Below are 13171 nucleotides of genomic sequence, written 5' to 3'. Positions count from 1 at the left end.
TACATTTTGGCAGTCTCTGTCCGAGGGGCCACGTATGACTTGGCTATGGAAACAGCTGTGGTTGAATAGTCCTTCCTCATAGAATAAGGATACTTCCTTTCAGGTCCAACATCTGTTTGGGAAAGAGAATTGTGGAGATATAAAAAAATAATTATGGCTGAATAAATTTTGAGAAATAACGTCATTTTAGATATTCTTCCCCCCAAGAGGCAAGGATATACATATTCCAAGAAGGAATCATCTAAGAAGAACTCTAGATGAAAATCTAAAATTTTCATCCTGAAAGTTATTTAGACTTAAAATTCAGCCAAGTATTCTCCTTTTATTTATTGTTTTTCCTGATGAAGAGAAGGATTCCCTTGGTTTTTTAAGTGATAGTTTTAGAAACCGTTATATTCTTTCACAACAATTATTTGGCTTGCCTCTCAGTCTACTTCTCTGTTTAATTCTAGATGTAAATTTAATAGATTGAGTGAAGTAAGACATATAAGATTAAGACACATCAAAATAATCATGATGTAAATTTAATAGATTGAGTGAAGTAAGACATAAGATTAAGACACATCAAAATAATTATATATTTAGGTATTAGACACACTTGTAGCTTTTCTTTTCAACAACTGTAACACTAATTGGGTAATGAGGTTCAAGTATTGCAAATCGGTTGTCCTTGAACAACTGAAATTTTTAATGGTAGGGATCAAGTAAACAACATTATTTTGCCCTGGTGAGATGTGTTTCCATTGGGTTGGGAAGAATGATATTGGAGGTGAGGAAGTAGGCTAATTTACTTTGTTCTTACCTTTAAACAGGTATAAGCAGCATGTGAGGACAGCCCCAGCCAAAAAGCAACCCAGAGATCCAGCCATTCCAAGCCAACAGGACCAACCAAATTTATATTGGATGCCAAGAAATATATTGTGCAAAATCAGAGAAGAACGTTCCACATAAACATCAACGGCATACCACACAGAGCCAACAATTCCCGGAACACCTGAAAGAAAGGAACGATGTCAAAAAAAAAAAAAAAATCAAGCAGGCCTTTTCCAGATTCAAATCCAAGGAGATCTGCCTGGTACCCAAAATTGATGGCATTATTTACAAGGATAATAACAATAGTATGGATTCACGGACAACCCAAATTTTGGTCACCTCTTTTCTGTCTTCCTCTGCCTTCTATCTTGTATTTCTTCCAATTTAAATCTCAGTTTACACATAAATAGAAATACAAAAATAAAATAGTGCAGTGCTCATATGCATGTGGAAACCTAAAATGGTCACTGTGGTTTTCTTTAATTTTCCTATCTTTCCAATGTTATTTTAGTGTTGTAGAAAGAAGATATTAAAAAACAAAAGAAAAAAGAGAACAAACACAAAATCAAAGGCAATACAAAGTATATGTTCATTCTATGTTGATTTTTTAAATTGAAAGTATCTGTCTTTAAGAACATTCTGTTATGTCCCTATACCACCCAGACTCATGATTGAAGCTATATCAGCTATATAATCAGCCCCCACAAGGAAACTATGTTTTTATAGTCATTCATTATTAGTGTTTGGGGATTAAAAACAAATAACTGAAGTAAAAATTGTCTTTCTTTTAAAATAAATCCTTATCTATCACTCCCCACATCACATAAGAATAAACTAAGAAATTTTATTCCTTTTAAATAAAACTCACTACTCATATATTAGTCTATCTGACAATTGACTGACTTGAAATGATGCCACCAGGGTCCTTTGTTTTAAAGGTATAAATTGCATGTCATGGCTGAGATGAAAGAAAAGAAGATGGGGAGTCGGGAGATAAAAGGCTATGTGAAAAGGGTATTTCTAAAATTTATAGTGTCTAAAAAAAGTTTACATTTTTTTCCTAGGAAGTTTGTGATTTCCATTCAAGCCACCATTTCATTGCATTCTTCTCCCAATTGTTTAATGCAAGAAATTTAAGAAGAACCAGATCATGAACATGTAACCTTTAGATAAAAGGGTATAAATTATCATGCCTTTTCTATAATACTGTAACTCACAGGTTTAAAATGGAAATCCTTTTTTTGAAATTTAGAAACAGATTTCATATATCTCTATCTATATCTCTATCTATATCTCTATCTATATCTCTATCTAGATTTGTATCTAGATATCTATATCTATATCTATATCTACAATCTATATCTATCTACATATATCATACTAATTTCAAATGATGGTTCCAAGACTTTGGCCATGTCTGACAATTTAATTTAGTCATTTATTCAACCATTCCAGCAAGAATTTTCTTTATTGACTTAGTTTTCTTTAAATTTAACTCATTTTGTTGTTTTATAAATATAGAATATCTAGCAATGTCTCAAAAAGTATTCTGGGGACGGCTGAGTGGCTCAGTAGGTTAAGAGCTCACTCAAGAGTTTGAGCTCTGAGCAACAGCAGTTCGATGCCGGGCCCGAGCTGAGCTGCCGCTAAGCTGCCAATAGGTAGTAGGATGGTTCAGCTAAAAAAAAAAAAAAAAGTATTCTGGAACAAAATTGTATAGCATTAAATGATGTTTAAATAAAAAAAAACATTATTATATACAAAAGCTTTATTTTATCACTAGACTGGATATGGGAATGAATGTCTTAAAAAGAAAAAAAATTACTAAATTCTTGTGACTTTTTAATATAATCTAGGATCATCAGGGCCTTGACTCAATGTATGTGTGTGGAAAAATCAGGGAGGCCTGGCTTTGAGTGTGTGATGGATTAGGCTCCCTGCTATGAGCTTGCTCTGTTCCCCTTGGATCTTCACAGTAGCAATTCAGAGTAGATATGATTGCTGGAAGGTCAGCCTGTTTTGCAGATCAGGAAACGGAGATAGGTTAAGTAACTTGTCTAAGGTCACATATTACACTATATATCTCCAGGTATTTTGAGTTCCAAAATCCTTATTTATTCATTATCCTACACTGCCTGGTCAGGTTCCCACTTAACATTTGTTTTGCTAACTTTTTACTGCTACCATAATGAGGATGATTTTCTCTCTGGAAGGTGTTCCTGTTGGTTTTCAGTCTTCCTGTCCTTTGATTTCTTCCACAGATACTTCCTTTCAATTTGCATTGAGATCCAAAGAAGACATCATGTTGTGATAGAGGAATTCCACACTTTGAAGTTGATGGCAGATCTGAGTAAAATATCAATTTTGCTGTTTCATGAATAAACACCATGTAAAGTGCTTCTTGACTTGTGGTTCATTAGCCACACTTGATTTATTAGTCTTCAGAACTCCATTTATTCACCTGCTTCTTAAGTGGAGATAATAACATGATCTGTTTATTGTGTCATTTTTATCAAATGGGTTGGCATGTGAGAAAAGTTTAACATAGAACTTGGCACAATTTAGTTCATTGCTAAAAAAAAAAATTGGTGGGGGTGGGTACAGGTAAGAAGATGGTGACTTGGGGCTTACTTGAGGATTTAATCTCAGAATAATCACAAAAGAAATTATGTTTTTAATTAAAGCATTATTCAGCTGCCTTGGATGGTTAAAAATTAATTTGAGGACTTCGATAAATCTTGATCTGCTTATTAACAAAAAAAGATTATCTGATTCCAAAGCAAAAGAAAATAGGGCTGGTGGATGTGCTCTTTATTCCTTCAGCCCAGAAAAGCAAGTCACGTATGATCCTAAAATGAACTGCTTCACAACAGCACCCTTCTCCTTCACCTTAAGACCTAAATGAGCATCTCTACCTCTATCACTAAATCCAGACCAATACCTGCGATTAGCAATGTGGTTCCAGCAACAAAACAGAGGCGGACTTTGATATATGGCTCATCAGGGAGGAATTTCACGCAGTCAAGACCAAGGAGCAGGGTGATAAATCCAAACCCAGCTAGAACATCCGCAGTAATCATCAACGCTCGAGTTACCACCAGCTTCACTGGAAGATCAGGGCATGTGGTTACAGCATAGTCAGATGAAGGAAACATGTTAGCTCACAGAAGTACATTAAAAACAAAACAAAACATAAAACCACATACAGTAACACAGGCCACTGAAAGAATCATGCATTTAAATTTGCATGAACTTGGAAATGAACTGCCTTAAATTTTTCATAAAACACAAAAATATTATGAGGCTATTGACATTATTATTTGCTTAAGCACTTATTATTACTTAGTCTTGTTGGTCTCCTAGCAAAAATGCATGGCATTTTTAAAATAAATGTTTCCCTGGCCAGCTGAGTGGCTCAGCTGGTTGTGAGCTTGCTCAAGAGTGTGAGCTCTGAGCAACAAGGTTGCCAGTTCTATTCCCAGCCCGAACTGAGCTGCCAACAGGTGGCAGGATGGTTCAGCTAAAAAAAATAAAAAATAAAATAAATAAATAAAGAAATGTTTCCTTTTTGTCTCTTGTTCTGGAATGAGTACTGTTCACAAGTATTACAACTGAACGCTAAATTGAAAGTAGAGTATCTGTTCTGAGGAAGTTACTGAATAAATATTTAATAAAGAAATAATCACTATATTTGAAGTTTTATTGAAAAATGTTTTCAATAATTTGTTAAAATTTGGTATAGGGAAACAGAATAAAATATTTTAGGAAGCGTTTTACCAATTTAGGCTGGTGGAGTCATCAGCAGAACTTTAAGATGAGGAGCTTGTGTCATTAAGTAGAAGGCTATTTCTGGAAGGCAGATCCTAAGCTCTTTCAGCCCTTCAAGCCATGATCAAAGGAGGGTTAAGTAATTCCAAAGCCAGAATTACTAGTATTTTACTTACTAGAGAGGAGTAATAAAATATATTCCTTTAATAATACAGGAATTATGTTTTATAATTCATAATGATTAGGGTTTCCATGCATTGTAAATAATTTTTCCCCAATGGTGAAGTAACTTTAGGGCCTATTGAGTAATAGGTTTCTTGTAAAAATGTGGCCAATTATTCTTATATAAATAAAAAATATTTTTATGACCCATGTAAGAGAATATGAAGGCAAAAATCAGCTTTGCCTTAATAGGTGAGTACACTATATATAATCATTATCATTAATATATGAGAATATATTTCTTTCTAGAATGGAATTTTTAAGTCATCCAAATGTAACATTCTTTAAAATAATTTAGGCTCAAATTTAAAATTTAGGCCAACTCTAAGGTTGATTTTTCTCAAAATTGAGGAAAGAAAAAAATATGTAGCTCATTAGGTAATATCAGTTTTTATATTTCAACAGATACTCTTGATCCTCAAAAGGTATACATGAGTGGGCATCCTGCTCACCACCCCTAGCCAAGGGGTCCCACATTTTGGAGTGCCCCCCTTGAAATTTAAGTCCCGTTTTGGAACCTGGGACAACCAAGGGACATGACTGCCATCTAGAAGGGGTGTCCTGAAATCATTGCATGTCCTTGACTTTCCCTCTTTGACCCTCGATCTCACACAGTGTGGTTCAGATGCTATGCGGAACTCCAGGGCTCATACCGATGGGGTCATACAGGGCCCCATGGACAGCCCAGTTACAAGAGGGCAGCTCTACAGGCAGCTTGCTAATGCTGGCTAGCCAGAAATTTCTTTTTGAGCATTGTGTGAGATTTGGCTGCCAGAATAATATTAAATACTCTAATGGGGGAGGAGGGCTCAAATTAACTATATCAACAGGAGCCCTGAAACAACGTATTTATCTGGGTCTGCATATTCCTAGGTATACAGCAATGGGAAAGGTTATCAAATTTTGAATATGTAAAAGATATCAAAGACTAAAAATAGAATCCTACTTTCTTATAGGTAACAGTCTAACTTAAAAGGTATAATCACATGATTTTCTTCAAATACATTTTAATCTCTGTTGTGTTTAAGTATAGGATAGAATTTTTTTAAAGAAATGTAATGGATCTTTTAGGTATTATTTGAAACTAGTAGGTAAGAATATATCCAAAGAAAAATGTGAGATAGCATAAGCAAAATATAAAAAAAAGAACATTAAAATATAAACAACGGGTTTCTCTGTGCAGTAGGCTTAGGAGTGATTTTATCTTCTTCTTGCATAAATGTACATAACCATATTTAAAAGGTTGAAAGCTTTCATCTTTCTTTTTTCTTCTTCGCTCTAACCATATGACCGCATTTCTGGAATAGCCTAGTGTCCACACAAATTTCCATTCTTATTGATCACATCATGCTTCTTTGTAGGTAGAACTAGGTTAGCACAGGGAGAAAAAAAAAAAGAGAAAGAACTAAGAAGTATTTTTTAACAAATAAAATAAAGGCTTTATGAATTATGTTAAAAATGTTTCGGGCACTCCAGCCCTAAATGGCAGAGGAAGATATTTTAGAGCACTGCTTCTTTTAAGTGCTTTTCCCTGGATGGAACACCTGTGCAGGGGAAAAGTCACATTCCAAGGTTTATTCTGCCTTTTTCTGCAGCGAAGGAGTTGTCATGTAGTACCATCACCTGTCAATTACTTTTAAAGAGACTAAAACCAATCTGCTTTAATAACAAGACCAGTATTTGTTGGCACAATCAATGCTCTAAAATAAATAAATAATGGGTAAGGAGAAGAATTCAGAGAACCAACAATAAGATTTTTTTTTAATCTATGAAATCTCTTTATTCCTAGAAACTTGAGCCTTGGTAACACCTAATTATAATTTAAAGCTAAAGATAAGGACGGTAAAGGGGCTGGTTTTACTATTCCCACTAATAATGTGTCACGTATATTGATTTTTTTCATACCCTGATTCTAGAGTCGGTGTATCTCTCTTTGCCTATCTCCCTATCTGTTTTTCTGTCTCTTTCTGTCTCTGCCCCTTTATCTCCACCTCTCTCTTTCTTAGCAAATCTTCCATTGAAATACTGTAAACCTCCTGTTTGAACTAAGTCATAGCAAAAATATATCTCTGAAATGCTTTTCATCTAACTTGTCAATTCTAATCATAAAATCACAACATCCTGAAGAATTTATTTCAATTTTAAAAGTGTTTACTCTAAACCTAGTGTGTATAAGGCACTATGCCGGGTCTTTGGAGAAAAGCAGAGATGAATAAGATAGCATTTTTATCCGAAAGAATTTATAAATACATGGGAAAAGATAAAAGATGTTAAAATGTTTCACTTCACATTTCAGGGATAAACAAAATTTCCAATCAAAATATTTCAAACCGGACAGGACCTTAACATAGTACTGTAGAAAACAAAACCATACAATGGAAACCTGAGTCAATTTTCTTTGGTGGTCCCTCCCTCCAAAGGGGTGTCTAAGGCGTACGTACAGGGGTGTTCAGCAAGGATAGAATCGTACTCGTCACAGGTGCGAATTCCATCAAAAGCATTTGTGACACACTCCCACCAGAGGCCCCGGCATTTTGTGCTCACCTAGATGTTGGAGAAGACACAGTGTGAAACAATTCACGCAGACACACTTCAGTTCCCCATGATCAAAGGAAGAACGTGGCTCTTGTGAGTTTGATAGCAAAGTACAGTGGTTACAAGCGTGATCGGAATTCCATTTACAACAAACACAATGCATTTTAGAGTGTTTTCCCTTAAGCACTAATAATTAACGTCTTTCCCCACTGGGAAATGAATTCACTTCCTGAATAGAGGTGGGGAGGGATGAGTCATGCCTAAGATGGATAAAATCAATTACATGCATGCAAATGTCTATGACTGGTTCCATCATGGTGTCATAGTTTAACGCGGAGACAATTCATTTCACTTTTCTGTGCTGACATTTACTCACCCCCCCCCCACAAATCAATACAATAATAGGTGATAACAGTTGACACCTTGAGTCCATTAAGAATGTACATTAATTTTTCTTTACTGGGTTGAAGAACACGGTTCCATGAAGAAAAGTGTTATTATATATAAGATTCATAAATTTAAAATAATTGTCACAGAAAGCTATACATAAAAACACAAGTAAGTGAAATATAAAGATCGCATGGCTCCTTTCTCCCTGCTCTTCTGACAGACTACAAATGCTTAAGCTACAATATGGATGTAAACAAACTGAGCATTAGTGTCATACGATCTGACAGCTATAAACCACTTTTACTTAGAAATGCTGTACAGATGACTCTGTGTCCACTTAGAGCTAAAAGCTACCAGGGCCCTGAGCCTTCCCATACTTTATCTATAAACTGTAAGTCACAATAGATTTCTTAGAATTGTAAACAAGCCAACATTACATAGTTTCCTGTATTCTAAACAGCTCATGCATATGAAACAGCTCATATGATTGTTTCTTCTGACTCAATTACAGATTCACATTACCTTGGAAACCTGGAAATAGCTCAGTAAGATTTAATAAAAAATTATCTTGTAAAATGAAAACTTAAATTTTTTCTCAAAGACAGAATAAACAACAGAGCAGAATGGGAAGAGAAATGCAAAGGCATGGGGATTATAACCAATGTGGAGAAGGAAGGAAGGAGTATGAAACACTTTGGTTTGCAAAAGAAAATCCTATCAGGGAATACTTGTGCTACGGCACTCTGCCCCATGTTCTGCTTGGAGGTGTGTTGTGTGCCAGACAAAATCCTACTGCTCACTACTCTGTCACAATTTTGAATGTAGGACTTCTATGATCACTTTCTATAAGTGGTAGTAATGAATAATTCTATATTGAGTCTATATTATGAAGCAGTTACTGCTTAAGTTATTATTTCATTTATTCCTTCAAGGACCCTGTGAGATATCATTGTTATTGTCTATTTCACAAATAAGGAAAATGAGGCATAGGAAAGTTAAGTGATTAACCCCTTGAAAGTATTGTTAATAATGAAGGAGACAGGACTCAAACACAGCAGTCTGTGTCTATGCCCTTAAGCATTGCAACATACTTAACACCCATTTAAAAAAATTCTAAGTCCATTTTAGGCTTAGAAATCTACTCTAGAAATGGAAATTAAAACATAGCTTTGGATGAAGTCATAAGTCCTAATTTTATTCTCATCCCACAGCCATAATTCTAAAAAACCTCACTTTGGCTTGCTCTTCTTAAAGTTAAATCTGGAAGTGATGTTCTGAATCAAGTATTTATCTCAGGAAGCTGAGGAATCAGAGACCAACAATGTAATGAAGAAAACCCATCTCATGAAATTTCTAAAGAAGAATGTGAATATGTAAAGTTACGTATGTATAAAACATAAGCTATAGTTGAAAACATACAGACTTTAAATATAAATTGACACTGTTATTACTGTGTTGTATTGTGGGCAAGACCTTACCTGTTTTGAGCTTCAGTATCCTTATCTGCATAAAGGAGATAATGCTAGAGTGGTTATAAGAATTGAAAACTGTAAACATACAGAATATAAATGATATATACTCTACAAGTGATAATATAATTACTTAAACATCATAATAACCTGAGTCGTGACTGTGTTCAGCTTTACTAGCCATGACAGTGGAGAAAGGTAGATGTAATGAGCTGAATGGTGGTCCCCAAAAAGATATGCCCATGTCCTAATCCCCAAAACCTGAGAATGTGACCTTATTTGGAAAAAAGGATTTGCATATATAATTAAGTTAAGAATTTGAGATACCAAGATCATCTCAGATCACCAGGGTGGACCCTAAATCTAATGACAAGTGTCCTTATAGGAGACAGAGGAGAGACACAGATGGAAGAGAAGGAGGCAGTATGACCACAGAGGCCGAGATTGGAGTGATGTGGCCACAAGTGAAGGGATGCACACAGCCACCAGGAGCTAGAGAGGTAAGGGACAGGTTCTCAGCTAGAGCCCTCAAAGGCAGTGCAACCCTGCCAACCCGTCAATTTCAAACTGCTGGTCTCCAGAACTGTGAGATAAATCAAGTTTCCTGTGTTAATGTGGGCAAAAAGGGGGCTGTATAAAATATCTGACAGGTCCGTGACAAAAACTAACCTGACAGGGAGATCTTATCATAATTTCCTATCTGGGGATGTCATGGTGGGGCAGTCACGCCCCCAGTGTAGAACTTTTTAATGAAAGGCTTATCTTTGCCTTAAGCAAGCCCTGTTCATTGTTTTTGTGCCTCTACATTAACATACACCTTTGAAATGCCTCTTTTTCAGGCCCCTTAGAAGCCAGAAGTGTAACCACCCTCAGGAGATCATATAATCTACCCTGTAATCTAATCCCTGCCTTGCTTTCTCCCACCCACATAATCTTCCTTACATTTCCTCCTTAATTGCAAATTAAGAAACTGCAAAATTGTCATTCTCTGGAACACTTGCAATCTTGCTTCCCAGCAAACTTGTCAGTTTGGCTCAAAAAAACTCTTATAAAAATTCTCTGCAGGTTTGGATATTCCTACATGGACATTAAGCCACCAAATTTGTGATAATTTGTTATGGCAGCCCTAGGAAAACAATACAATAGAGACAATTTGTACTGAACCATTATACTATAAAAGAAATATGGTTTAACTCATAACATAACAAAAAAGAGACTTTCTTCTAGCTTATTGCCTGTCAGTCTCTCCCTTAATAGAAACACCATGGATCCAGTTTATTCCAACTTGAGCTAGGTTGTGTGGATTTGAAGTTCCTGCTCTATAATCAGTGAGTATCCATCATTTTCTTCTAATGCAGCCACTAAAACAAACTAACAAACTCAATATGGTCATTCTTGTTCTATACGAGGTTATTTAGAAATTAGCCTGAGATATATGCGAGAATACTAATTTTACATAAAGAGCATTTCTTTTCTTGCCAAAATAATCCAGTAGTGGTGTCATTTTCCAGGCTATTTATCATTTACCTGCAATGACCATATTTAGAAAAGCAATGAGCTCATTAGAGGAAACAAGGAATCCAATTTCATTAGGTATTAATGCTCAGGGGCACGTTATTAGATTGCTTGGTATTCACACTCAGTTAAGGTATGTGAGAATAGTGGCTGTAATTAACTCAACTTCTGTGTTAATGTAGCACTTACTGGAGACACCCTTAAAGGTGCCTTTGTGCACAAAAGACAAGGTTAAAAGATTTCATGTTGGCATATTTAAGAAAGCCCTCCTTGTTTATAATACGTAGTCTTCACGTACTTTTCTCTGTGTTGTACAATGGCTTATTAAGAACTTTTTAAAAGGCAAGCAGATCTAAGTTCTTAAAGGTTTTAAGACAGGTTCTTAAAAAGCAGACCAATGCTTGAAATATTACAGTTAACTTTTCTAAAAGGGCACAAATGCAAAATGTTCACTAATAAATTTTATTTCACAGGGTCGTCTAAAATAGAGTATTCCAAAATTAAGCTTTCATCTTTTAACATGTGATTTACATATGAATAAATAATATAGAATGCCATACTAAAGAGACTTTCATATTATTTCAGTGAACATCTATGGATCCTGGAGTGAGGAGGTGATAATCTCCTAAATGGAGAGAAGTCAGTGTGACAATAAAAGTACAAGTCACAAACATGAAGCCAGCCAAAATCTCTTAATATTAATTAGTTGCCAATAGTAAAACAGAGATGTTTACAGAACAGTCCAGATTTCTGCCTTCCCTTGGAAATTTGATGAGTCTAGCCACCTGGAATTCCTGGTCCCATGTAGCAACAATTACCATGAGCTGAGTAGCTACTCCCATTAGGTGGGATTTGTGTTCACACGTTCCTCACTAGTCCTGTGCAGTCTGCTTCTCTTACGGGTGACTTCCTGGTTCCCATAGGCATTTGAGTTTTCCCCTCCTGGTATATAATAATGAGAATAACTCACTATTGCTTTCAACTTGTCAAATGTCTACCTGTTATTCAAGTCCCACTTCCAGTATACTCCTTCTTTTATGAGATTCTCCCAGTCTCTCACTAATTGTTTATATTTCTATAGCATTTACAATAATGAATTATCTTTTTATATGAGTATTTATGTATATCTGTCTTCTAAGTTTGTCTGTTGTCATCTTTCAAACCATGTTCATTGAATGACTATCATCCTTCAGTCAACAGGCTAACTAAATGCTGGGGATACAGCAATGACCAAGACAAGTATATCACTTTGCTTCAAGGAGCTTACAGACCCTCCTTCTTGGTACACAATAGATGCTCAATAGATGTTTATTGAGAGGAAAAAAATCTGTCAATTTATCTAATCCACACACATTAACTCCCATATGAACTCTGACAGAGATAATGGTTACTGACATAATGTATGCACTGATGCTTAATATGTATTTTTAACTTGACTGAATAGACTAGAACAGCTGAGTACAAGAGTCAAATGATTATTGCTTAAACTAGAGAGTTTGCAACTGATTTGGTGTGAGCCTAGACCCTGTCTATTCAACTGGCTCTGGAAAGTATTTACTCAGGATGAGCAGGATACCACTCAGAAAAAGCTTTCAGAAACCATGTTGAGGATGACTCTTCCCAGTTGAGTTTATAAATTAGTTCTTCAATCTTGGTATTTCTTATTCTGGTCTCTTTACCAGTTTCCCATTAAGGCTTCTCTATGCTAGTCTTTGCCAATTTCTGTTTTCTTATTACTTTGGAAATGCTTGCAAGCAGCAACACAGAATTTTGCTTGACTTGTCTGGTTTACCGTAGTTTTAGCATGTTGGTCCTGCCTCTGCATATTTCATACATGTTTTGATAATTAGAGAAACATAAAAATACTTTAATTAATTGGCACTTATTTCTCCTTCAATTATACAGGAGAATACACACACACACACACACACACACACACACACACATATACACGAGGTCAGACAATTAAGTTGGTGAACTCATCCTAGAAAGAGTGCTATATACCTTATTGCTGAATATCACTGTAGTCACCTTCGAAGTACTCCCCTTGGGAAGCTATGCACCAAGACTAGCACCTAGTCCAATTTTGGAACTCTTTTTATGGAATGGCCATCAGAGCTATCGACGGGTTACCCTTAATGTCCTGAATGTCATCAAAATGTCTTCCTTTCAATGTTTCCTTTATCTTCAGGTAAAGCAAGAAGTTATTGGAGGCCAAATCAAGTGAAGAGGAAGGTGTTCCAATACAGTTATTTTTATATTTGCTAAAATCTCCCTCACAGACAGTGCCATGTGAGCTGGTTCATCATTGTGATGCAAGAGCCATGAATTGTTGGTGAAAAGCTCAGGTCATCTAAATTTTTCACGCAGCCTTTTCAGCACTTCCAAATAGTAAACTTGGTTAACTGTTTGTCCAGTTGGTACAAATTCATAATGAATAATCCCTCTGATATCAAAAA

The 13171-nt window shown here is 35.7% G+C and overlaps 1 protein-coding gene across 1 annotated transcript in view; it reads right to left on the bottom strand.

Annotated features, from left to right (window-relative positions):
- Nucleotides 1-13171, bottom strand: part of CLDN16 (claudin 16) — a 34678-nt gene that overhangs the window by 14416 nt on the left and 7091 nt on the right. Inside the window, 4 exon segments of the mRNA XM_019667934.1 lie at nt 4-112; nt 803-994; nt 3755-3919; nt 7245-7347. Coding sequence (XP_019523479.1) covers nt 4-112; nt 803-994; nt 3755-3919; nt 7245-7347 — 569 coding nt within the window.

The sequence above is a fragment of the Hipposideros armiger genome, unplaced genomic scaffold (genome assembly GCF_001890085.2).
Source record: "Hipposideros armiger isolate ML-2016 unplaced genomic scaffold, ASM189008v1 scaffold_14, whole genome shotgun sequence".
In the NCBI taxonomy this organism is placed as follows: domain Eukaryota; kingdom Metazoa; phylum Chordata; class Mammalia; order Chiroptera; family Hipposideridae; genus Hipposideros; species Hipposideros armiger.
Note: the sequence above shows the minus strand (reverse complement) of the source record. Positions and strands in the feature narration are given on the sequence as shown.